At 40.5% G+C, this 27425-nt stretch overlaps 2 protein-coding genes and 2 long non-coding RNA genes across 4 annotated transcripts; 3 read left to right on the forward strand and 1 right to left on the reverse strand.

Annotated features, from left to right (window-relative positions):
- Positions 1-3347: 3347 nt before the first annotated feature.
- On the forward strand, positions 3348-5564 carry LOC113168194. The gene is made up of 3 exons (XR_004463525.1): positions 3348-3385; positions 3559-3664; positions 5522-5564. It is a non-coding gene; the product is annotated as an uncharacterized LOC113168194 (long non-coding RNA).
- A 531-nt stretch (positions 5565-6095) lies between these two features.
- On the forward strand, positions 6096-13618 carry LOC113155586 (NLR family CARD domain-containing protein 3-like; the record flags this gene model as incomplete). Its single annotated transcript, XM_033326758.1, has 10 exons — positions 6096-6212; positions 6386-6480; positions 6972-7050; positions 7212-7440; positions 7611-9408; positions 9675-9848; positions 10757-10889; positions 11490-11518; positions 12921-12967; positions 13128-13618. Coding segments are annotated over 10 exons (3192 nt in total), but the record flags the coding sequence as incomplete, so codon positions are not given.
- Positions 13619-17527: 3909 nt separating this feature from the next.
- Positions 17528-24981, forward strand: LOC117153099. The gene is made up of 3 exons (XR_004463537.1): positions 17528-17621; positions 21971-21973; positions 24971-24981. It is a non-coding gene; the product is annotated as an uncharacterized LOC117153099 (long non-coding RNA).
- On the reverse strand, positions 19712-21148 carry LOC113168161. Its single transcript, XM_026369172.2, has 2 exons — positions 20719-21148; positions 19712-20642 (listed from the first exon to the last, which is right to left on the reverse strand). The coding sequence occupies exons 1-2, from the start codon at positions 21126-21128 to the stop codon at positions 20228-20230; spliced, it is 825 nt and encodes a 274-aa protein (XP_026224957.1). The 5' UTR covers positions 21129-21148; the 3' UTR covers positions 19712-20227.
- Positions 24982-27425: the final 2444 nt, after the last annotated feature.

Here is a 27425-nt window from a genome sequence, read left to right on the forward strand (position 1 = left end):
TACATTTGACCATTGCCTATTTTCAGTGTTATCACTGCACATTATGTGTTTTTATACACACTTCGTTTCACAAAACAAACACAATAGATAAATAAATACTAAATCCATGTGGAGCTTGTCTCGCTCCTCTTTTCTCAGCTATCCAAATAAGGTTTTGGTTCTATTTACCTCTTACAGGCACTACAACAAAAATACTATTCAGTATTACTTGGACATGTACACAGCATTAATAACAAATCTTAAACATGTTTAAACTCTTGAATTTACACTTTACACAACTAATTCAAACATGAGGATGAATGTATATAAGGAGTTAGAGTCACTTTGTAGATACACAACTATTAGCATTGACATGTGGCTTAAGCTAATCCTTTATCCCCGACTAGCATGCTAGCTAGCAAATAATCCAATGTACAGCCGCTATTTTCACTATTCCCGGTAAATACCGTTCTCCCAATTGCAAACAAACAAACTGTTCGTCAAAATTATCTCTCGTTCTTTCTTAACAGAACTTAAACATAAGTTTATACATATTACTGACCTGAAATACAGGAAAGAATTAATGAGACAGTGAGACGTGGCTTTACTTCGCTGAGCTCTCCGCCATTATGAGGAAAGACGGCGCGAGACACGCTAGAGGTTACGACCTTTGACCTAAACCACGGACTCACACTGTCACCTACTGTCGTAAAATACAACATTCTCTTCACACTATACCACATAACCCCTTGTAAGAAAATAGATCTTTACAGAAGAAAACCACATCATCCATTAATGTTCAGATGAATGTGATCACACATTAGTGGGCATCACAATAGATAGAATAGGGAGAAGATTTGTTTTTGAATTTAAAAGCAACGGATAAAGAAGAACAACTGATTTCTACCATTTGATCACTATAGACACATTTCAACTGCAGTAAAACCACTAAAGAACAGTGGCAGTGAAACAAATAATACACAATAAACCACATGCTGAACTGCTGGGATACAATATAAATCACTATTTATAGTGATAATTGTATTACTCAATAAAAAAAAAAATAATAATAAAAATAAATAAATAAATAAATAAATATATATATATATATATATATATATATATATATATATATATATATATATATATATACATATATATATATATATTCAAAGACAATATTCAATATAAAATATATAAACAGAGGCCTCAAAATAGAAAATGAATGCAACAAAGGTGAAACACCTGGGACACACAAGTTAGAAAACAATAGAAAATAACTGATGATGAATTCATTCTGATTGAGGCTTTACAAAGGAAAAAGATCTAGGAAGCTCTGTGGCTGAGATCAGAAGTACTGAGCTGGGGGTGTGATGATATGGGGCTGTAGGACTGCAAAAGGTCACTTTTAATACTTCGTCATTAATACTTGTGGAAATACTAACTAGAGGACTGAATATTACAGTTTGACAAAGAATTTAAGTTTCTAAATAGGAAAAACTTAAAACTACGACCTGGTCAATTGTGTCATCTGACCTGTGTTGTACTGGATTCAGGTCAGATGACACAGTAGACCATAGTTTGACCATAACTCTAGCAAAGAGCAACCGGACAATGGCAGTACCAGTTATGCATGTGTGTGTATATGTATATTAAAATATTATAATATAGTACATGATGTAATATTCTAAAGTAGTATTTAACATTAGATTTTTTCACAGGGGTGTACTCACTTCTGCTGCAGCTACTTCCATTATATTACTTGTACTGGAATTCAGCTCGTCTGTATTACAAAACATCAACGTGATCTGTTGATTCTCTTTAAGATTAAGAAACACCTCTCAGCTTCAGTCGTTGTCATGGGAGCGGTTATCAGGATGTTCAACAGGAGCTTGTACCTCAGTAGAACCTGGTACAGGGCCAGGGCGTCACAGCAGTCCTTGAATTCAGGACTGTCATAGATAAGAGACAGTCCAGTCTTGAGTTTCGCCTTATTTAACATAGGGTACGCTCTCACTGTGGTGTTCAGATCCTCAACAGGAAACATAAGGCTGTGCTGTTCAAACATCTATCCTTGTAGCAGCGTGGCACTGAAAGGATAGGCAAGTAGGTAAAGAAGAACCTCTCTGTTACGTGGGCCAAGATGGTGTCACAGACCTGTCATGAATAAATACATTTATGAATAAATATTTGCATATTTATAATGTTCAGTTTATGTTGAAACCTTTTAGAGAGCTGTTAAGTCAAGTGTAGTTTGTTGTGCTGTTAAAATAAACAAGCACAAAAACTTGAAGTGAAGTTAAATGGATTTAACATCTGATGCTGTTTCTGTTGGTGGTTTTATTGTCTCGTTGGTTCATTAGTTTCTTTTATCTTGGACCTCCAACACTTCATGAATTCATCGTGTGAATGAAGCCACGCCTCTGTCTTAGTGCAGATTTATTGGGGTCTTCAGGAGGTTCTGGTTCTGGTTCTGTGCTCCACAGAGAGTGAACAGCACAGTTATGATCATTAGTGTCTGGATTCATATGAACATCAGCAGCATCAACATCAACGTGGACACAGGAACTTTAAAGGAACATTTCACTTCATTCTTGGATCAGTTGGACTGTTTGACACATCACAGCCTGTTGTGTTCACACAGTGAAGCTGATGTTGTAGTTAGTGACTCTGAGCACCAGAGGGCGCCGACATCCGTCCTCATTCCTCAGTGTTAACGTCCCAGTGATGTTTCTTACTGAGACTCTGTTAGAAATAAGTGAGACGCAGAGAAGAACGATGGAAACGAGAGAGAGAGAGAGACAAAGCTTCCTGTGTTTGTTCGTCTGAAATCATCTTGTCAGCTCTCAGTGTCCACACAGCTCTTCTCTCTGATCACATGTGATGGATCTTCTCTGTCAGCAGCAGAGTCTCTGATTCCAGAGTCTGGTTCTTCACCTGGATCAACAACTGTACTGGTTCTTTAGAGAACTCTGATCCTCTGATACCTGCAGCTCTGAACTGTTCTCTTGATCTCAGTCATCAGGTTTGAAGTTTAGACCTAGATCATCTCAGGATTTCACTGTAGTAAACTCTGATTTCTTGACAGACTCAATGATAGTAACTGTACTATAAATACAAAGTATGAGTACATAGTATTTTCTGTGTAGTCACACTTTGATCTTTACAGTATCAAACTGTGAAGACTGACCCACTGCTCTCTCTGCACCTCTGCTGTCTCTACATGTGTCACAGACCAGGAAGTGTTTCAGTGTTTCTGGGAAATCACCTGTACTCACACACACTGATGAAGGATGTTGTCAGTTAAATAAAAGTCATAAAAATTAAACTTTAAGTGAACAAATCTCCTTTTTTCCATACACAGAAGAGAAGCTGCAGAGGGATGAAGTTCATGGGGAAAAGCTGAGTAAGTGGAGCTCTTGATTGGTTTGATTCATCTTCATTAAATGAACCTGGTTTTGTCCTGTTAGTTACAGTTCACTCTTTCAGTCAGTAGTGGAACATGGACACAGCAGTCTGTCTCTTATTGTGAAAATATGCTCCTGTGTCCTCCTTCCTACCTGTCCTGACTCATTCCAGGTGTGGCTCTAACACATTCCAGGTAACAGCTCACCTGTGGCAGAGTATTTTCTCTGCAGCTGTGGAGTACAGAGTTGTCTTCTTCTACAATTTGTCTGAATCACCTGTAAGTTCGCTGTTTGATTTACTCTGTATTAGTCTGTGTTTTCCTTTTTCCGATGCAGTTCACATTAACATCTGTTAATTTGTCGCACTAGAACTCTCCCGCTGTCTGAGCCACTAAATGCGGTCTGAGCTCGGCCGGACAGCCGCTGGAGAACAGCTCCGACTTTCTCTGTCAGTAGATCCTCACTACAGGACTCATGGGCTTAAATAATGTTCATATAGAATAGAATAAGAAATAAAAGAAGACAGTGTTCCAGGAAGTAGTCTCTTCCTCCTTCTTGAGCTCCTGGTCTGAGGTCCCTCAGGTCTGTGAGGAGAAATCAGAGACTCGGTCCCAGATGTTCAGTGTTTCATGTCCACTGGACTCAGAACTGAGTTCTGCAGTTGGACCTTTGGGAGAATTATTACAGATGAAACAACTCAAGTAGTTAGTACATTAAAGTACATCATTTATCAAAGTAATACTATCACGTTTCATTCTATCCATTCATATGATGAGATACTTGTACTTTGAAGGTACTTTCACTCCACTACAGAGGAAAATATTGTACTATTTAATTTACTACATTTATTTCACAGCTACTTTGCAGATTGTTCATAGAAACTCTGATCAGCTGATCTGTGATGTATTAGTACACATTCACCACCTGTCAGTACATGAAGTGAACTCCACCTTTACCTGCTGCAACATTAGTGATGTTTACACAGTAATAAACATTAAAATCAGTCAGATCTGTGCAGTACTTTTACTGTGATGGTGAGTTGTGGAGAGACAGACAGGAAACATGGGAAGAGAAATGCGTGGTACTTTTACTGCAGTACTTTTTCAGCATGTACTTGCACTCTTACTTGAGTACAGAGTCTGTGTACTTGTACTTTAATGTCGGAACAGGAATATCAGTGTTTCCATGAATTCAGATACAAAGAGAATTGATCCAGTATCAGCAGTGTGACCCCCCACCTCCTCACAAATCTCTATTTAACCCTTGATATAATAAAAGCTGCAGTAACTTTCAAAGTTCTTCTTTCACATCACTTCACTGTTTCTGTTCAGTAAAGAAGAAACACGTCTTTGAGCTCACGTCTCTTACTGAACGTCGTCATGCTGCGTTTCACACATGTGGGAACTTGAATGTGGGATTTCATGTTGTTACTGAACTAAGGGCCTGAGTTCCAGGTTTGTACAAGGAAAATCATCTCTGCTGCTGCACTGTAGCTATTGCTGCTGTGGTTTCCCAAAGTAGATTTTCATGTGTGTTTCTGTTCAGGACTCACATAAATGAACCCCCACCCCCCCTCTGCAAACACAGCTCATGTGTACAGGAATCATTAGAGTAGATTGTTGTACAGCAAACTGCTGATTCTCAGTCATTTCCAGACCTACAGTGTAGTAAGTCTGTTTGTAGAAACTCTATTTAGACTTTGATTTGACTGAGGCACAGAGGAAGTTTACTGTACATGCAGTTTTTAAAGTATCTCCATGATTTTCTCAGATAACACAGATGATCAGATTATTTTTCTGTGTTTATCTCTAAATGTTGTTTAGTGGTGGAAAAGTTAGTGAAGTATCAGCGTCAGTCCAAATGACTGAATGTAAATGTTGGTCCATCATCCTGTGTGTGCTGGGCTGCAGCTTCATGCCTCCATCTAGTGGACTGATAGTATAAGTAGAGCAGCTGATGGCAGCTTCCTCTGCCTCCCACTGCTGTCTGACTGCATTCAAGTGACACTGATATGAAAGAGGAAAGAAGAGCCAATCAATGGAGGAGCAGCTGATCTTTGTCCAGGAGAAATGATGGAAAGGAGGATTTCAGTCTTCACTGCACATCAATGATTTGTGTTTCCTCTCCACATGAAGGTAGAAAGTGTGTGTGAGCTGATGTGGATGTGGATTCAGCAGCATGGATCAGTGTGAGGACAGAGAGGAGGGAGTCCCTCCCTCTAAAACCACTCTGTGTGGGGACCATGAGAGCCAGACCAAAGCTCAGAGGTGAGATGACTGAGACCATCGGACTGATTCTGTCTCCAAGTCTCATCTAGAATTAAATATTTCATCAGGACATTTTTACTATTCTTCTGATTCTATTTGTCATTTATGAAGGAAACTTTGACTGAATATGTGAGCGTCACCAAAGTTGTTTTTCTATCAGGTCCCATCAAAGACCAGAATCTCCTGGACCAGGACCTGAACCCAGCTGTGTGTCCTTCAAGAGCGAACGGTCAAATGATTTTTACATTAATTTTAAACAGCAACCTTCATCAGGCACAGAGTAAGTTGTTGTGAGTTTAAAATCAGTCTGAACAATATGATGTAAACTTTCTCTGATGATAATATTACGATTCCTCCCTTTGCCCCTGTCTGTGGGTTTGGTTTTTGTTTTGTGTTTCACTCTCCTGCCATACCCAAAAGCGGCTGGTTAGTGTAGTGGTAACATCACCACCTGCCATGTAGGAGACCTGGGTTCAATCCCAGCAGTCGTCTACCTTCAGTAGGGGTCCTTAGGCAAGACTTCCTCACGCTCACCCTGCCTACCATTGTACTGACATATGTAAGTTGCTTTGGATAAAAGTGTCTGCTAAATGTAAATGTACCCCACTCACCAGACTGATTACTGACTTGTTTCACCTGTCCGTCCCTTTGCTTTATAAGCTCCCCTCAGTTTATTGCTGGTTTGTTGCACATTACACATGGATCTCTTCAACTCGTTTGTTTGTCCGTCAGTTGGTCTTCATCACTCAGTCATTTTGGATAACCCTGGACTCTCTGTTTCTTTCAACGTGGACTGCACCTCAATTTGCTGGACCTTGTTTTCATTTGTGAGTTTTTTTGTGCAGTGTCCTTTTGGTTGTTACTTTGTACGTCTAGTTTGTCTTTTGGTTTCTCGTCCGCATTAGTGCGTGGTTTTATTGTTGCTACATTGTATTGTTTTGGTTTGTATGCTTGTTAGCGTATTCCTGCCTTTAGCAGTGAATTTGTGTTACCGTAGTGTTTTAAGTTGATACTTTGTTAGGGTTTGTTAGTTCCCTGTGTCCCCTGCCCTTTTTGTTAATAAAATATTTTGTTCTTACCTGTTTGGTCCCCGTTAGTCCTGTTTGTAACAGATAAACAGACTTTAGTTGTAATGTTGTTGAAGTCAGTGTAAAGAACTGTTTGTCCCCAGTGTCAGTACCAGAGCTGACATTTGAAGATTCATTTAGGATCCACCAACTAATGAAGGAATGAAGTCTTTCTTCATGGACCTTTACCTTGTGTGTGTCTCTGTGTGGACAGACATACTGTGAGCTCATTCTTGATGATTCCTCCACAGAGTGGACCAGGAGAGCTCAGAGGTTCCCAGTGGTCAGTCTGCCCAGCAGCATCCAACACAGCTGGACTTCATATTTCTGGTCTGTACATGTCCAACTACTACTTTTCCATCTGTTGTGTTCCCAATAATCTCCATGCTTCACTTTTTAGACCAGTGGATTGTCAGTCTGTCCAACATGGATCTGATGTTTGGCTCCATGATTTGAGTTGGATTGTGTCATTTATATAGTTTCTGTTCCAGCTGCTGGAGGAGAACATTGTCACTTTTGTGAAGAACGAGCTGAAGAAGATCCAGAAGATTCTGAGTCCAGATTACCCACAATGCTTAGAGAGTCAGAGGGAGGACGAGGAGGTGTTGGTTGGTGAGGACGAAGAGCAGAGGAGGAGCAGCAGAGAGGCATTTGTGAAGATCACCCTGAACTTCCTGAGGAGAATGAAGCAGGAGGAGCTGGCTGACTGTCTGCAGAGCAGTAAGAGGATTTCTCTAAACATTTGACATCATGGACAAATGAGACGTTTACTGAGAGCTGAAGATGTGGAGTGTTAATATGTTGAAATGTGAATCATTTAGGGTCATGAAACTGTCAAACTGTGTTTTCATTAGAAATTATATCGATCATGTTTTTATGGTTTCATTCAGGAACTTCAGCTGCAGTTTGTCAGCGTGAACTTAAATCTAATCTGAAGAAGAAGTTCCAGTGTGTGTTTGAGGGGATTGCTAAATCAGGAAACCCAACCCTTCTGACTCAGATCTACACAGAGCTCTACATCACAGAGGGAGGGACTGGAGAGGTCAATGATGAACATGAGGTCAGACAGATTGAAACAGCATCCAGGAAACCACACAGACCAGAAACAACCATCAGACAAGAAGACATCTTTAAAGGCTCACCTGGAAGAGAGGAACCAATCAGAACAGTGATGACAAAGGGAGTGGCTGGCATTGGGAAAACAGTCTTAACACAGAAGTTCACTCTGGACTGGGCTGAAGACAAAGCCAACCAGGACATACAGTTCACATTTCCATTGACTTTCAGAGAGCTGAATGTGCTGAAAGAGAAAAAGTTCAGCTTGGTGGAACTTGTTCATCACTTCTTTACTGAAACCAAAGAAGCAGGAATCTGCAGGTTTGAAGAGTTCCAGGTTGTGTTCATCTTTGATGGTCTGGATGAGTGTCGACTTCCTCTGGACTTCCACAACAATCAGATCCTGACTGATGTGACAGAGTCCACCTCAGTGGATGTGCTGCTGACAAACCTGATCAGGGGGAACCTGCTTCCCTCTGCTCGCCTCTGGATAACCACACGACCTGCAGCAGCCAATCAGATCCCTCCTGAGTGTGTTGACATGGTGACAGAGGTCAGAGGGTTCACTGACCCACAGAAGGAGGAGTACTTCATGAAGAGGTTCAGAGATGACAAGCAGGCCAGAAGAATCATCTCCCACATCGAGACATCACGAAGCCTCCACATCATGTGTCACATCCCAGTCTTCTGCTGGATCACTGCTACAGTTCTGGAGGATGTGTTGAAAACCAGGAAGGGAGGAGAGCTGCCCAAGACCCTGACTGAGATGTACATCCACTTCCTGGTGGTTCAGTCCAAACTGAAGAACATCAAGTATGATGGAGGAGTTGAGACAGATCCACACTGGAGTCCAGAGAGCAGGAAGATGATTGAGTCTCTTGGAAAACTGGCTTTTGAGCAGCTGCAGAAAGGAAACCTGATCTTCTATGAATCAGACCTGACAGAGTGTGGCATCGATATCAGAGCAGCCTCAGTGTACTCAGGAGTGTTCACACAGATCTTTAGAGAGGAGAGAGGACTGTACCAGGACAAGGTGTTCTGCTTCATCCATCTTAGTGTTCAGGAGTTTCTGTCTGCTCTTCATGTCCATCTGACCTTCATCAACTCTGGAGTCAATCTGCTGTCTGAAGAACAGTCAACTTCTCTGTGGTCTAAATTACTGAAACCTAAACTAATACTTCTCCACCAGAGTGCTGTGGACAAGGCCGTACAGAGTCCAAATGGACATCTGGACTTGTTTCTCCGCTTTCTGCTCGGTCTTTCACTGCAGACCAATCAGACTCTTCTTAGAGGTCAGCAGACAGAGACAGGAATTAGATCACAGACCAATCGAAAAACAGGCCAGTACATCAAGAAGAAGATCAAAGAGACTCCCTCATCAGAGAAAAGCATCAACCTGTTCCTCTGTCTGAATGAACTGAATGATCGTTCTCTAGTGGAGGAGATCCAACAGCACGTGGACTCAGGAAGTCTCTCCACACATAAACTGTCTCCTGCTCAGTGGTCAGCTCTGGTCTTCATCTTACTGTCATCAGAAAAAGATCTGGACGTGTTTGACCTGAAGAAATACTCTGCTTCAGAGGAGGCTCTTCTGAGACTGCTGCCAGTGGTGAAAGCTGCTAAAAAAGCTTTGTAAGTATGTGGATAGTTGAATGTCCATAGTTTAAATTTCTTAATGTCAGGATTTTTTACTTACAGAAGTTTTCCATCAGAAGTTTAGTTTCATGACATACATTTTTTTACAGTCTGATTATATTTTATTTATTTATTTTACAGTCAACATTAAAAGTGACAATTGAACACAGGTTAACACAAATGTCACTTGTTTTTTAGTATAGCAACATATTTAATTATATCTTAACACAAATGTTGTCATGTTATACGTCAATGTTTTTCAGACTGAGTGGCTGTAACCTCTCAGAAAGAATCTGTGCAACTCTGTCCTCAGTTCTCAGCTCCCAGTCCTCTAGTCTGAGAGAACTGGACCTGAGTAACAACAAGCTGCAGGATTCAGGATTGAAGCTTCTGTCTGCTGGACTGGAGAATCCACACTGTAAACTGGAAACTCTCAGGTCAGATCAAGGTTCTGTTTTAAATGATTGGAGATATTTAAAATGTACATAAATGCTCCCAAGCAGATTAAACTTTGTAATGTCACAAGTTTTAAGTTGCAAAAGTTTCTCATCAGTATTTTTACAATAATAAAAATAACTGTACTTTTCTGTCTGATTTAATTTCACTGTGTTGTATCTTTTTAGTTCAATGTCAACATTAAAGGTGGTTACTCTCAGGGAATGGCGTCACGAGACACAAGTAATGCAAAGAAAATGATTTATTATAATATAATCTCAAAAAGACAAAATGAGAAACTAACTAGAGGGAGGTATCAAAAGAACACGACATAAACTGGTCTAAACACAAAAACAAAGTGACAACAAAAAACAACCTGAAGCACGTTGGGGAACAAAGTAACAACCTAAACTAGAGATACAAAGAAACAACAGAAAATCACTGCACTGACGCAGGCAAAAACTCACACTGGCTGAGCTACAAAGTCTGTTATCCAAGGGCTGGTGAGTGAAGGAGAAAAGGTCTGAGAAACAGGGCTGGAAGAAATCACGAGAGGGCGAGGGCAAGGTCCAGGGTATAACATGGACAGGAAATCAAGGCTGGGAACAAGGCAGGAAAATGTCTGGAGAGTCATTGTAAGAATTGACAATCTAGCAGAGAACTGAGGGCTGTTGTGAGCTTATAAAGGAGAGGGTGAATACAGGAGGAACTGATCAGTAATTAGTGCACAGGGAATGGAAGAGTAAGTCAGTCCATGTATGGACATAGCAGGAAGAGGCTGGGGAGCAGAGCAGCAGGAGTGGGACCAGGTGAAAGAGAGAGAGAAACAAACTGGACCAGCATCAGGCAGGAATTGTGACAATTACAGTTTGACACAAATGTTGTCATGTTATGCATCACTGTTTTTCAGACTGAGTGGCTGTAACCTCTCAGAGAGAAGCTGTGAAGCTCTGTCTTCAGTTCTCAGCTCCCAGTCCTCTAGTCTGAGAGAACTGGACCTGAGTAACAACAACCTGCAGGATTCAGGAGTGAAGCATCTGTCTGCTGGACTGGAGAATCCACGCTGTAAACTGGAAACTCTCAGGTCAGGTCAAGTTTCTGTTTTAAATAGATATATTTTAAAAAGAGATATTTCAAAAGTCCAAAACTGCTGACATGATAGAGACAGAAGCAGATTAAACTTTCTAATGTCACAAGTTTTAAGCTGCAGAAGTTTCAGACCAGTATTTCTACAGTATATAAAACAATTGTGCTTTCCTATCTGATTTTATTTCATTATGTTTTTTCTTGTTGGCTTGCTCAAATGGGATTGTTGGTTTTTCTATATCATTTTTTGTATAGTTATACTCCTTGCACTAAAGTGCTTTGAGAAAACTTCTGTTGTGAATTGGCTCTACAAAGAAAACTGAATTGAATTGAATTGTTAGTTCAGAGTCAACACTAAAGGTGATTACAGTTTGACACAAATGTTGTCATCTTATACATCACTGTTTTTCAGACTGAGTTACTGTAACCTGTTAGACAAATGCTGTGAAGCTCTGTCCTCAGTTCTCAGCTCCCAGTCCTCTAGTCTGAGAGAACTGGACCTGAGTAACAACGACCTGCAGGATTCAGGAGTGAAGCTTCTGTCTGCTGGACTGGAGAATCCACACTGTAAACTGGAAACTCTCAGGTTAGGATTCATTATATTAGGTACATTTTTCTGCAGCATTTTTTTAACCAAAAAGGTTATGTTACATTTGATAATTTTCAGTGTGCAACTGTGTGCAAGCATATTTCTAAACCACACCGTCGCTCTTTTTAATAATCGATTAAATTATTAACATTGATTAATGAAAATATAGAATTACTGATAATGCAAAAGTTCATGATGTGAGATGTAACTGTCAGTAAATGTCCTGTGTTAGCCTGTGGTACCTGGTTGCTCCACTAGGTGGTGTCTCAGGGTGTTTAGATAAATAAAACACACCTCTTTGCCATGAAAGGAAGAAAAATGTGTCAGGATCAGTTTGTGTCTCACTGTGGAGTCGTGTTGATGAACACTGCAGCAGAAAGTAGTTTTGTGCTGGAAACATTTCCTCTCAGCTGATGACAAATCTTCACTGAAGAACTTTACATTCAGCAAATAAAAGAGGGGAGCTCCTGTAATTCTGACTTCAGTGTCTCATTCTGACTTTGGGAGCAAATCTCCTCATGATGAAATCAGGTGTTACATTAGATTCTGTGAACTGAGGAGGAAATTCATCCACCTTATAGGTAGTGTTTTCATCCACAGAATGATATTTAATGAATATCAGAGGATTGAATTAGCTCACAGCATCATGTCTCTGTCTCCTCAGATAGTGATGATTGAAGCACCTTCACCTTCCTGAGATCCTGATCTTGTCATGATGAGATCTTGTGTCATATATAGGAGACAGTAAATCAGAACGAGAACATGTTCATTTCATCATTACAATCTGTCAAAGAGGAAAAACTCCTTTTTTTTTTCCCCAGTTGAAGAATTAGTTTGTGATTGAATGTTTTTCTCCTCAAACTCCTGTTTTCACTTTCTGTCTCTGGCTGCTCCAACAAATCTGACACCAAATCAGATGAAGCCACAAAGTATGTGTGTAATGATCAATATCCAGTAGCTGGAGGTGAACTAGACTTCTTCTGAACACAGGACAACGTGTGAAGCTCAGCTGAGATCAGTCCACAGACATTAGAGAGAGGAAAACACACACAGAGTCCATGTATGTGGAGTTGAGCCTCTTGGACTTTGCTCTCCAGTTTCCTGCTTCCTGTGGTGTCACATTAGTTTGTCTGGTGACAGAGTGAGACTGAAAGCAGGTGTCTGACACCAAAACTGCTGTGAACTAGAGAATTGAAATCTTTCCTCCATGTCACCTCCCTGCTCCGTAGAATTCCAAGATAAGGACTCCAATTCCTTAGTTGTTTGCTGAATGTCCATCCCTACATACAAGCCTCCATTAGAACAGAACCAGAACACACTGTGTGTATAAGAGCCATGTAATGTCCATGTGTGCATGCTGAAAGAGAATGAGCTGCTCTGACCCCCCTCCTCCTTTCAGGGTGGAGCCTGGTGGAGTCCGATGGTTGAGACCAGGTCTGAGGAAGTGTAAGTGTGTTTTTAATGAGACTGATGAAAACAAAGCAGCAACATTCAACCATCTTCAAACTGTCACATCACTCATTCAAATCCCTGATGTCATGAGTCCTCATCAAACTGATGATAGATTAATAACTGCAGCTGGATTGTGTCTTGTTCTCTCCATCAGATTTCTGTCAACTCACCATCGACACAAACACAGTGAACAGAAAACTACGACTGTCTGACAACAACAGGAAGGTGACATGTGTGAAGGAGGAGGATCAGTCATATCCTGATCATCCAGACAGATTTGACCGGTGTCGTCAGCTGCTGTGTAGTAATGGTCTGACTGGTCGCTGTTACTGGGAGGTCGAGTTGACCGGAGGGGTTCATATATCAGTGAGTTACAGAGGAATCAGAAGGAGAGGAGACAGTGAAGACTGTGAGTTTGGAGAGAACGATCAGTCCTGGAGTCTGATCTGCTCTGATGGTCGTTACTATGTCTCTCACAATAACAGTGTAACATTCATCTCCTCCTCTACTGTCTCTAACAGAGTATCTGTGTATGTGGACTGTCCTGCTGGGACTCTGTCCTTCTACAGAGTCTCCTCTGACAAACTAATCCACCTCCACACCTTCAACACCACATTCACTGAACCTCTTTATCCTGGGTTTGGGTTCTGGTCTCCTGGTTCCTCAGTGTCTCTGTGTTCAGTGTCGTACTGAGAGTGTCGTCCTGTCAGAGAAACGTTGTCTCTGTTGAACAGATAGTTCAGTCTGTACATGTCTGTCTCTTTCACTCGCACACACACGTTTTCAGATTAATGGATTCAATCAGTTTCTTCTTGAACCAGTTCTAAATGATTCCTTGTAAACTAGTTCCTCTTCCAGTTCTTTAAAGATGAAGCTCCGATTATTCCAGGATCCAGATGTTGAGGACTTGTTCTGAAGTCTTGTTCTGTCTTTTGTCTCTTTCTCTTTTCGATCCACTCACATTATTAGACATCAGTGCTGCTGTTCATAGTGACGTCAGCACAAATGACCAAAGATTCAAGTCAAACACATCCATGAATTTCATGAAGGAAAGTTTCCTGACTTTTGTTCTCCAATCATCTTTATTTGGAGTTAAATGAGTCCAACTAAAGTCAGATCTCCTTAAATGGTGACGATTTGAAGTGACTTGACATTTTAGTGATACTGACCAGGAGTGGACTCACTGTTGTTGTGGACTGTATCTGTAAGTGCTGCTGGTTCATCTACAGCATCCACACACATCTGGAAACACATCTGTGTGTCTGTCTTGATCAAACAATGACTCCTGCAGCTGCTGGAGCAGAAGCTGAAGTTGGACCTTTCAGAATAAAAGCATGTGGTTGTATCCTGCAGCAGGACATCAGTGTGTTCCTTCAGGCTGCTGTATTGAACCAACACACTGAGCTCAAATTGAGCTTTATTCACTTCAACTTTGTTCTTGGTTTCTGTGATGGAAAAGTTTCAGTTGAACATTTGGAGCGAAATCCAAAGTGTCCAAGTGGAAGAATAGTTTTTGTGTTGGTGTTAAAGAAGCTCTGAGAGTGAACCATCAGAAACATGAATGTGTGGTTGTTAGTAAGTAAAGTTCTAGATATCTACCTAACAGAACCTGTCCCATGGACTAACTGTAGTTTGATGATCTGACTTTAGTTTGGATTGTGCTCATGTGTTTCTATATTTCTATGAGATGAGACAGTATCACATCTGACAAAACTGAAACCAGGAGCTGAATGTTTGAAAATTGATCTGAAAACTGCAAAATATGTTTCGAACATTTAAAAATAAGATTTGAATATGTGGAAAAAAATTCTTTCTTCTTTTCAGTGTTACAAATGTGTTTCTTCCAAGTTCTGAGATGTGTGTTACAAACCTACAACTGTGTTCTTTCAGAGTTTCAGCTTATCTTCTTGCAGTGTTTCAAATCTTCAGTTTCTGACAGTTCTGAAACTATGAAGAAGGTCAGGGCGGGAGCTCACTGAGGCTGGATCTTGATACTTTGTACTTGTTTGATTTGTGATTTCCAAATGATTCTGTGTATTATTACCCCAAGAAATGTATCGTCCTAAACTCTTTCAATGTCCGTCTATTTGTATATTCATCTGTGAGTTTATATTGCAGTTTCCAAATATCATCATTATAGTTTTGTACAGGTTTTTCAAGTGGGTGTGTTTGTATATTGTATTCAGCATTTGCAAATGTTGATGAGTGATAGTATCAAACAATGTGGGCTTTTTACATTTTATTATACATTATATTGTTACTTGTGTTAGACAAATTTTCTTTCCAGATAAATATGGAGGGAGATCTGACCACATGCTGAGCTGCACAACATTGGCAGGGATTCATCATCTCGCCCAAAACCAGCCAGTGTGTGTATCTAACCACCAACCTGTTATCTATGAAAAAATAAATATATAAAGATACACTGTGGACACTGGCAACATACACACATAAATACAATTTAAGATACTTTTTAATGTCAGCAGCAAACTGACAGCGAACAGTATGTGTGGTTAAAATACCCATACCCTTTAATAGTACTCATGTACATACATGTTTTAAAACAACACTAATGACAGTGTCGATATACAATAAAGATCTGATCAAACCGTCTTTGTGAATCTTTTTAACATTTATAATAATGGACATTAATGTAGAAAGATAAACGTTAAAAATTGCCACTTTTATGAAAAACACATCATGTGAGGTAACCAAAAGATGTAATTTAACTTTCAGTAAAATAGTAAAACATAGTGTTTGATGTAGTATAATTAAATTCATATACTTATACAGTATTAGAGTTCATCATCTATGCAGATGATGGTGTAACGTTCACAAACAGCAAAAGCTCACATGACCATGTGGAGATGAGATGAACGTACAGAATCTAAAGCAAACGAAGCAGGAAAAGACAATTCTATGCTAATATTTTATTGTCTGAATTTCTCACTGCTAAAATTTAGTTTTTATGTATTTATTTATTTGTAGTATATTTTTGTATGTTCATTATAAAGGTTGTAGGATGGTGCTGGACTGAGGTTTTCTGGTGTGGTGTCATTTCTTATTCTCATTTTATTTCATCAACAACAACTAAAAAACCTGCAAAACAAAGTGTAAATGTGCAGTTGTAATAATTCACAATTTAAAACTGTAACAGCAAAGTATTGTTTGTCTGCAGATGGAAAGTTGAAACAGACACAAGTCAGTTTCTGCCAGTACATAATTGCTAAGTCATCACTAGCTGAAGTAGTAATCAGTACTTCTGTGTTTACTCTGTTTTACCTGAGCACAGTTTTTTTACTCCTCTCAGCTCAGTTTTCATGTAAAGATGCTCCAAGTAAAATGCGCCATGATCATAAGATCTTTAGTAGGTCTGCTCAGTGATTCAGATTAAAAGTGTCACCACCTCGTGACATGGATGTTGTCGACTGACCGACCGACTGTTGTTTCCTGAGGAGCAAAGTTCCCAAATGTCTCCTTCACAGCTGAGCTCAGCCTCCTCTGAGCCATCATCAAGACCACTGTAAAGAAAAACCACAAAGGTTTTTACTTACAGATCAGAAGTTGAAGATGTGTTTCCTCCATTGTCAACGTCTCTGTGATTCTGTGAGTCACAGTGAGTAAAGCCCACCTTCTTCCTCTGTTTAGTTTGTGGTTTTCTTTCTCTACTGAGACTGAAGCAAGTTTACGTGGGTTTAAAAAGAACAGTGATAAAATATTTAATGTAAATAACATCAAGCATCAGCTGATCTGAATCTACAGAATCATTTCATTTTGACAAGAAGAGCTAATTCAGTTTAATCTCCATCCTCTAAGACAAACACTAATAGAACTCAACTACTCATGTGGAGGAAGTGAGCAGTGTTCACAGGGTTCAAACACTTCATAGTATCAGCTACACACACTTTGGGGATTTGTTCTCTCACCTGCTGAACTGTGTGGTTGTTGTCACAGTAGTGAATGTTGGACTCAGGTGCTCGTAGCCATGAAGAGTAAATGAGGAAGTGGATCTCAGTCTGAAATCAGTTCCTCTGTCATCAAGACCTCAAACACACACGTTACAACTACAGCCACTGAAAAACTAAAACTACTACACAATTCTACATTTGTAATGTCAATATTCTTTTTATCATAAAATGCATTTAATGTAAAATTTATAGTGAATCTAAAAATGCTAAAGATGTCACCAGTAGTATTGTGTTGGTGTCCTGTGGACTGTTCAGCACCCTCTTGTGGGTCAACAGAAACCTCTATATAGCACCGTGTTGACGTTTTGATACCAGATGTCTGCAGTACAACCAACACATTGTTATATGTGTGTCAGGAGATTGTCACCTATGATGAATTTCACCAATGATGATTTCACTCCTTGCTAAGAAACCCTGCAATCAGACAGATGAGACACAGACAGCGTAGTCTTTGTACAAAGGGCACCCTCCTCAGTGTAACACCCTGAGAGAGTACACCGAGGGAGTTCCTTGGTCTTTTATTTATAGTCCTGTGATATAAGAATGTACACAGTGTGAGTGGGTGTGATGATGTGTATGTGTGTATGTGTGTATGTCTGTGTGTGTGTGAACCGGGCTATTCCGGTCCTGGGGTCCGTCAGTTATGTGTGTATGGGTGAAGGCTGTGTATAAACCAAAGCGTTAAGATAGCATGAGTACAGATTGTGACAATATGATTAACTGTTTCACAGTTTTCTCTTAACATTCCCTCCTGTTTGTCATACTCTGTTATATCATCAGAAGGTAATCACTTCATGAGATTTTCAATTACATCGTCATTCGTCAGAGTATTCATAAAAGTATCGCAGTCCAGTTCAGTTTGTCATGGGGTCAGAGGTTACTAGCACATGACCCCTTTTGGAACACAGATCCTCAGCATCTGGTTCTTTTCCCTTAGATTAGTGTCGTCCTCTGAGTCCTGGTCCTCTTCTGCTTCTGGGTCTTGTTGCATCAAGGCCATGTATGTATGCACATGCATTGCCATCATTCTATTCACCATTCAAACTCAAATTTTAGTTGTCACATACACAGTCATACACAGTACGATATGCAGTGAAATGCTTAGGCGACTGCCCATGACCTGAAAAAATAAAAGACTATTTAAGACTGTTTATAGGAGATAAATATACTAAAGAAGTAGAAGTAGATTTAACTGAATAAGAATAAAGAACAAAATATCTGTACAAGAATACAAGTTGAGGTAGTTTTAACTAAGAAAATATCTGTACAAGAATAAAAATAATAACTGTACAGTACAAATGTACAATATCAGAAAAGTATGAGAAAAATAGAATAGATAGAATAGAAAAGACAATATAAGAAAATAATAAATAATAAAACCTGGGTATACCTAGGTGAACAATGTATAAAAATATAGAATTTGGAGTTTTGTGTGGGAAGGAGTGTAGTATAAATAGAAATAGAAATGTCCAGGGGGTGTGCAAGTATGCTGTAAAGTGCTCATACTTAATGTGGCTTGTGCATAAATGTGTGCAGTGACCACTAGGGTCGAGAATTGTCCCAAATGTCTAGTGCAAGAAGCATGAAACATGAGTGTGTGAAGTGAAGTGGGTCAGTGCAATGTGGTGTGCTGGTTGAGAGTCTGTATCGCCTGTGGGAAGAAGCTCCTCCTCAGCCTCTCTGTGTTGGCCTTAGGGAGCGGAATCGCTTTCCTGACCTCAACAGAGAGAACCGCCCAGAAGGTTCTCATGATGCCAGACTCCTACAGAGGATGTACAGGGTGGGTCTTTAGGTTGTTGAACCTATCCACGTTGTTTTCTTCACTAGCCCTTGGTGCCAGGAGGTCCCTCCTGTTGTCCCCACTGTAGGGTCCTAATGACCTCCACAGGACGGTGGACCGCCCCAAAGGTTATCCTAGACTTTTCACTGTGTATCCTCTTAGTCTGTTGTCTCTTGACTCTGGGCGTCGAGTGGTAATAACTTACAATGGCTCTGATGTATCCAGGTGCTCCTTTCAGCGATCTTTATGGCCGTTGGTGTGGTTAACAGCACCTGGTAAGGTCCCTCCCACCGTGGTGACTTCCAATTCGTTCGCTGGATAACCTTTATCAGCACCCAGTCTCCTGGTTTCGGTTGCCTGTTGGCAGAAAGCACAGCTTCATCTGGGACAGCATTAGTCTGTCTGATCTCATGTTGTTCAACCATATGTCTCATATATATATATATAACATCTTAGCAGAATTTTAATTTTAATTTGTATTTAATTTGTAGTGTAGAAATGGGTATGTTACAGTTACCATCCCTCCTGTTGAGACATGGGTCAACCCATGGCTCACTAATGCTGCTGCACTGTGTAGGGATTTCGGTAGTACCAGTTTGTTATTAATCATGTACACATTGTCTTTCAACATTGACCCCCCTTTTTATCCAAGTTTTGACTTCTGCCAGTGTTGCTGCCTGTTGTTCTTCTCTCAGTATGTCAACAGTGATCGCAGCTGTGTACAGGAGTTGTTTTTGTGCTGGCATGTCCTTCCGTGCCGCAACCTTGGCGGCTTTATCTGCGAAATTGTTCCCATGTGTTATGTCTGAGTTATCAGTCTGGTGAGCTGCACACTTACACAGTGCCAGTTGGTTTGGAAGTTGAACGGCTTCTAACAGTTCTTCTAAAATATGTGCATGTGTCAGCAGCTTTCCTGCTGAGGTTTTAAGCCTCTGTTTTTCCATATTTTAGCAAAGTGGTGTACTGCTCCAAATGCATACTGACTATCAGTATAGATATTGAGTTAATCAATTTCAGCAACTGGGTCGCCCCCCCACACTCGATGTCTAGTGTCCAATAGTAATGTGGCTCGCCTGGCCCATGCAGGACCGCCTCGTCAGTCACTGGGACACATCTCATTCCATTGTCTGTGGGTACAATGGCGAGGTTTAATGCTGTTAACAGATCTCTGCCTAGCAAATTTATTGGGCATGAGGTATCTACAAGGAGACGAATCTTTACTTCCCTACCGGTCTCTGTGTCAGTTACCCGAAGTGGCTTTGATAATCTATTTTGTGCTATGTGCCCTGATGCACTCCTTACCCAAACTACTTTATTGCTGGCCTGAAACTGTGGTGGCATTTTAGTTAAAACTGTGGTGCAAGCACCAGAGTCACAGAGGCAACTATACTCTTTTCCTGACACATTAATTTTTCTCAATGGCATTCCTGTGTCTTTGTTTTGAGCTACTAATGCATGTATATCTATATGTAGCTGTGCCCCATCTTCAGGCTCAACAGGTTGTAGTCATGCAGATGGCTGGTTGTTTTTGTCTGGACAGTTTGCAGCAAAGTGCCCTCCTTTGTGGCAGACATAACACTGATTTTTCTCATAGTCTTCGTCCTTCTGTTGTTGCTTATCGTGATATGGTGAACGTCCTCGACCATATCCACCTCTTCTTCTTCCGTAGCTGTTGCCACGCCCGCGGCCTCTGCCACGTCCTCTGAAGCTGGTTAGTTCACTCATGAACGCCCCCGTCATTTTGTCTTTTTGGTCGAGCACTCTTGTTGCGTGCTTAGCATGATTAACTGCTTCTTGTACAGATCCTGTGTCTATATTAACCCATTGTTTTCTCACCAGCAACTGGACGGGGTCTCTGAGGCCTTTTACAAAAGCCATCTTCAACTGTTGTTGATATGCAGAGTTTGGGTCTGAGTTGTGCACAGTGTCTCTTAAACACCTCTTCGAGTCTGTCTCTGTAATCCGAGGGTTCTTCTCCTTCCTTTTGTCTGCAGTCTCCTATTTTGCCATAATCAGCTCTGATTGCAAACTGTGTTTTATCTGCTTCCATCACAGGAATCACTGTGATTTGTAGTGGCTGGCTATCCGCCACGAGTACCTCTGTTCCAAATATTATGAGCAGGCATTGATGGCACTCTCTCGCCTTGCTCTGTTCCAACCATTTATCTGACAATTTGTACTCAGTTCGTTTTTTCCTTCTCTTTTCTTCGTTCATTTTCATCATCTCCAGCTTTAACTTTGCTTGTAATTCCAACACATCTTCCACTTTTAACTTCCCACTGAAACCGTGTCTCTTCCTCCATTTCTTCTGACTCACTCGTCCTGCCCCCGCACATTGAGTCTCCATGTACTTTTCATCACCTTCCAATGTGGACACAGCTTTTCCCTTGCTCTGTGTTTTCCCCATTTCTAATCTGGGTGTCACACTTGTGATAAGAAATGTCGCTCTTCTACGTACTAATGCAAGTCTTATTATTTATTTATACTTTACTGTACTTATTCACTTAATTTATTTTTACTTTATTATTAATTTATTTTCATTTTATCTGGAGATATACTTATTTTACGTCTGTCCACCGGTATCTTTGTATTTTACGATGTATAATATTATTTATCACTACTGGGTCCGGTGAGAGAGTTCTCTGACATTCAAGCTCTCCAGCAGGACAATAACATGCCCTTCTACACCAACTAATATGGTGCGGTGTTATTTTTATGGACTGAGTCCGACCTTGATGCTTTTGAGCGTCAGTACTTCGTCTCTCACAGGTAAAATAACAATCGGATCAGGGCGCAAACCTCTCCTAAAGGTTACAAAATGCTGGCCTGATCACTCCATGCACACGTATAACATTCACACACTACCGTCAGCTGTACGGGACTCCCGGTCCCTTTTTCTGGTACCTTGTTTCTATAGGACTCCCGGTCCTTTCTGGGATCCACAACAATCCCTCAATTCGGCTCTGCCTGGCCGCTACAGGACTCCCGGTCCTTTCTACACATTCACACCGGTCTTTACGTGTAGTATCTCACCTTCTGATCCAGGTTCACCCAAACACGGGTCCGGAATCCGATGCACTGTAGTGGCGGCACTGCCGATCCACTACTCACCGGCCAGAGGCGAATTTACGCCTCAGGTCTTTCAACCCCCTCTAAGGTGGATTGGCTGTCGACAGACTTCGGTGTAGAACTTCAGCACCGCCAAAACAGTCACGAATCCGGCTCGAAGGACCAGAGAAATGTCAGGAGATTGTCACCTATGATGATTTCACTCCTTGCTAAGAAACCCTGCAATCAGACAGATGAGACACAGACAGCGTAGTCTTTGTACAAAGGGCACCCTCCTCAGTGTAACACTCTGAGAGAGTACACAGAGGGAGTTCCTTGGTCTTTTATTTATAGTCATGTGATATAAGAATGTACACAGTGTGAGTGGGTGTGATGATGTGTATGTGTGTATGTCTGTGTGTGTGTGAACCGGCCTATTCCGGTCCTGGGGTCCGTCAGTTATGTGTTATGGGTGAAGGCTGTGTATAGACAAAAACAATGATAGCATGAGTACAGAGTGTGACAATATGATTAGCTGTTTCACAGTTTTCTCTTAACAATGTGTAACATGTGTTCACTGCTGATTTTACAGTTAAATGCATGTTTCATGTAGTTTTAGGTTGAGGATCTTTGAATGATTTGGACTCGTTCAAATGTTCAGTGATTCAGTGTAATATAGTCGTAGTGTTGTGCAGACGTTTGGAAAAATAAAACAGGTAAATGTGCAGTTGGAACATATTTATTTACTTACTACAGCCTCAGGTTTTTAATAGACTCTGTTGGTTATTTGTCTGGTCTGATGAGGGAACTATGACGCCCCCTACGGGTCACGGTGGGGTATTATTTTTCCATAGGTGCTCGTCCACTCTGCATATAGTGTTTAACCATCATGAACTAACTCTACCGAGTGGTTCATATAGTTTTTATTCCCACTGAGCAAATCCAATAATAACAAATGAAGCACAAATACAGCTCCAGTCCAGTGGACAGCAGCATCCCAGCTGTGATCCAGCTACTGTCAGTCAGTGTCACAGTCTAATAACAGTGTTGAGAGCTGATCAGCTCCGTTAATGAACTGTCTCCATCTCTCTGAGTTCCAGTGATACTTGCTGCTCACAGCTGAGGGTGAACCCACTCTCTGTGGACACAGCCAGCGGGGATCTACTGCATGATACAGGCTCTACTCTCACAATAGATCATTATGGAGCAGAGAGAACGCAAAAGTAGCTCCGAAGACAATTCACCATCCTGAACTTTAGGAGACTCCGTGTGGAACAGACATGGAGACATCTGCTGGGTAAATCTATGTACTGCAGATTTCTATGGATTCAATCTGAGACCAGGAGAGAAGCATTTGTCAGACTGCACAAAGCTTTATTTAGTTAGATCAACTGGTTAGAAGACACATTTAGATTCTGTTTTTCATCAAATAGAATAGAAGTCGTAGTAAAAATGGGACAAACTTACCGGAGACACGTTTCTGTCAAACTGATGAATTTTCAGATTCAATCCACACATGGGTAAAGTTTCTACAAGATCCAGATCCAAATCTAGATCTACGGAGTCAGCGGGGCTCTTGAAACAATGTGCTGCAGCATTTCTTTGTTTTTTTTACCAGTTCGGGGTCTGATATGGTGTCAGGTTTGAAACCCTAAATCCTGAACTTCTTTGTTCAGTCCTTGAGACTCTTGAAGGACCGCTACGACGTTCAAAGTAAAACAATTAAAATAACACAATGACTTTATTCACGTGTTTCAGCCAATATTTAATATTGTTATTAACACTAATGTCTGAGTCCAACTCTATGATCCCATTGTCTACACTGTAATACAGCCTTAGTGAGGAGCTCGAGGGGATCTTGAAGAGCAGATAGGAATCGTTTTATTCTTATATATGGCTGAAAATTATATGAACGACTTATTAATGAACTGTGTAACAACCACAGAGCAGCAGGAAAGAAACGCGCGTCTCCAAACGGAGAAGGTGCATTTTAGCTGTTGATCAGCTCAAACCTCAGACAATGAGTCCACAACCAGAGTTGTCAAGGTTTGTGATTTGAAAGTTATCAGCTACATGGGTCAGGACTGAGCAGGATACTGAAACTCAGACAGGGCTGTGATCTGGATCCAAAAGGTAAAAACATCAAAAAAGAAGGAAGAAGAAAGAAACTTTGTGCTGCAGTGAGGACAGAAAAGAAATGAGACACATGATAGATGGTCTAACACTGTAAAAAACATTCAGTAGATTTTATGGTAACAAACTGGCAGCTGTGGTTGTCAGAATAATTCAGTAAAAATACAGTGAAAATGTGAAACAACTTCACTGAATAAACTAAATGTTCCAGTTAAAACCTGTAGTTAATGTTAGAAACATGAAGCTGGTTAATCTAACTGTCCTTTTCTGTTGAATTAACAGGACGATGCTGCTATTAAACTTTATTTATTGTAAAAATCTGTGGTGTTTCAGGCAGAACACAGGAGTCAGGTCCTCTTTTCCAGCTGTGTATTCAGATTCTGACATTAGGTGGTGTGTGTGTGTGTGTGTGTGTGTGTGTGTGTGTGTGTGTGTGTGTGTGTGTGTGTGTGTGTGTGTGTGTGATTTGTACATAAAGACGCACGTTAAACAAAGGAAATAGGAGGTATAACTCCACAGTACGAGCATGTGTGACACTACAAACTTCTTGTTGGTCAGAACGACACTTTTCTGAGCCCAAACTCATTTTACATGAGTGAGTCTGACAAACAAGTCAAACACACATAAGTCCCAGTGTGACGGCTCTTTTTATTTGTAGTGAGACATTTTGGAAAGAGGTTTTCCAGAAGTGTCCTATCCTGTATCTAGGATATCTAGAATCTGGGACATGTAGGAGATCTGCACATGCTCAGTCTGACATGTGACAACAGGAACTGACTGACATTAGAAACAGTCTGAAACCTCTTTCCTGGTTTGCTCTTCTTAACCCTATAGGCTATGTCACACAAAACCACACGTCCTATAAGACCCAAAGCCTGTAAATGCATCATCTGCACTACTATGATGTCAGTGCAGAAGAGGAGAGGAAAGGTCGGCCTATTGTGCACATTTCATCTCCAGGATTTCTTTGCTTCTGGTTCGTTTTTACACGTTTTGTGTTTGAGGAAACACACAGACTGTTGACAGTTCATTCACAGTTCTCTTTTTCAGTAAGTTGGCAAATAACAGCAGCTTTCAGCAATGAACTGAGTGAATAGGCATCAGACAGAAGTGGAAACCTCCAAGTAAACCTGGAAAGGCACTTAGGGGAGATCAGTTTATCTTCTCTTCTTGTTATGGTGTGTATGTATATATGTATGTAGAGTATTTTCTTAAATGTACCTCATACAAACATCATAAATCACTGTAACATATTGGTCTATTGTTGTTCTGCAGATGTCTATTAGGATCGTAAAGTTCTTGCAATCAACATTTTACAAATCATTTGGTCTGGAACCATTAAAACCTAATATTACAATTGTCACGTAGAGTTGAATTAATATCTTATGTGTTGTAGATGTGACAAACAGCCTCATGATACCTGAATTTCTACTGAATGAAAACATTTGTCCTGAAACTTCCATTCAAACAGCAACACTGTGCTTTTTCTGCTGCTTTTTAAATGTGGTCACATCGTATTAAATTGGACAGATTGTCTTTTAATGTCTTATGAAGAAAGCGTTTCTTTTTTAAACATTAATATTTATCCAATTATGGATATGGTGTGGACTGTGTGGGAAAAGGCGCCCCCTGGTGGGCTGCGTTATTTCATTAAATCTTGTGATCAAAGCTCAGTTACTAGATTTAATTAAATATCACCCCCCACCAGAGGGCGCCTTTTTCCACACAGTCCACTCAGACATTTGTTACCGTTATTTCCACTAAATAACTCATCTCATATCCTGACGTGTCTTTTTGAGGCTCATTGAATAGAATATGTCAAAGTATGTTTCTATGTTTCTATTATATCGTCTAAAACCACAGAACAAGATCCCATGTTAAATGGAGGCAGTTTAGGCCGTTCAAGCAGAACCAGAATTATCTCCAGTTCCTTCTGTGTCTGGATCCCAGCGGTGCTTCACCTGTCTAGATTCAGATAGTCCTGTATATTAGGCTGATAGACTGACCACACTGTAGAGTTTTCTTCTTCTACCTGAACTTTGATCTGATGTTTGTGACTCTTCACTTCTGTCTCCTCTCACAGGGAGAAGATGATCTTCAGGATCCTGCTGCTCATCAACCTGATCTCATGAGTCTCTGGTTAGTTCACATCTTCACTTTATTCTCCACCAACTCAACAATTATTAATGGTTCAATAATTCAACTTCTCACTTTGTGTCTGTGTCTCCTCAACAGGAACATTTGTAGTGAATGTGACACAGAGCTCCTATCAGGCAGAGGAGAACCACAACATCACACTGAGTGGACGTTCACTATCAGACCTGACAGATCCTCTAAGTCCATTTTTATTTCTTGTGGACTGATGACTCGTCACAAAACCCTGTTTCATCTCCATGATGGTGTTGAGGTCTCAGAGTCTCAGGACCAACAGTTTTTAGGAAGAGTCCAGTTTAACAAGACGTCCTCAGAGAAGGACGAATCAGACTCCAACTGTCCAGACTCAGGACTAATGACTCAGGACTGTACCTGTGTGAAGTCAGAACTAATGATGGTTTCAGCTCTGACAGATGTCGACTCAACGTCACTGCTGAGTTGATTGATGAACATTTGTTTTGCAGATATTTGTTCATAAACTGGACAAATTGAAACTTTGACCCAACAAAAGAATCATGTAGAGAAAAAGTCAACATCAGTAAAATTCCTCCACTGTGAATCATGAATGTCTGAACAAAATGTGATCTGGATCCATCCAGTAGCTGTTTGGATATTTGGACTGATCAGACTGATGAACTCAACACATAGAGCCAAACTGCTGAAACCTAATATTTGTTGTTTGTTGTTGAAAAATGAAAATGAAAGATTATTATTGTTTCACCATCAAATGAACCAAACAACAAATCACCAACATTTAATGTTCTGAGCAGCTCTACTGGTCAAACTCTGTGTAGCTTTGAGTCGACGTTGGAGTAAATCTACTGATAAGACAGGAAACCTCTGTTCAACTGTGGAACACAAGGTTTTCAGAGATCAGACTTTTCCGTGTCTCTGAATCCTTTGACTCTGATGGTCCATGAAGGTCCATCAGGACCAACAGGACTCTGCGTGGAGGACCCCCTTTCTATCAGACTGTTCAAGACCTGAATCAGACCAAGAGACAGAAGCTTAGTTTCATCGTATGTTTCCACAGTGTCAGGGACCGTGGAGATAGACACAGGAAGTGTGTTTAAAAAAACAAAAAACAAAAGTGGGTTTTTATTCACCCAAAAATGAAACAGACACAAGTTTGATTAGGAACAAAACTGGGTCCTAAAAGAGGTCAACAAAAGACTTCAAACTACAAACTGAACTACAACAAGTTCTACCATGAACAAAGACACAAACTGACTCAAAAGGGGCAACATATATACTTGTTGACCAAACCAGTAAGAGACACAACAAGAAACAACAAAATAATAGAACAAAAGTTTGATATGAACTAGAAAAACTAAGAAACAGTTCCCATATTTCACCTTCACTACATTAA

Source organism: Anabas testudineus, chromosome 18 (genome assembly GCF_900324465.2).
Source record: "Anabas testudineus chromosome 18, fAnaTes1.2, whole genome shotgun sequence".
Classification (NCBI taxonomy): domain Eukaryota; kingdom Metazoa; phylum Chordata; class Actinopteri; order Anabantiformes; family Anabantidae; genus Anabas; species Anabas testudineus.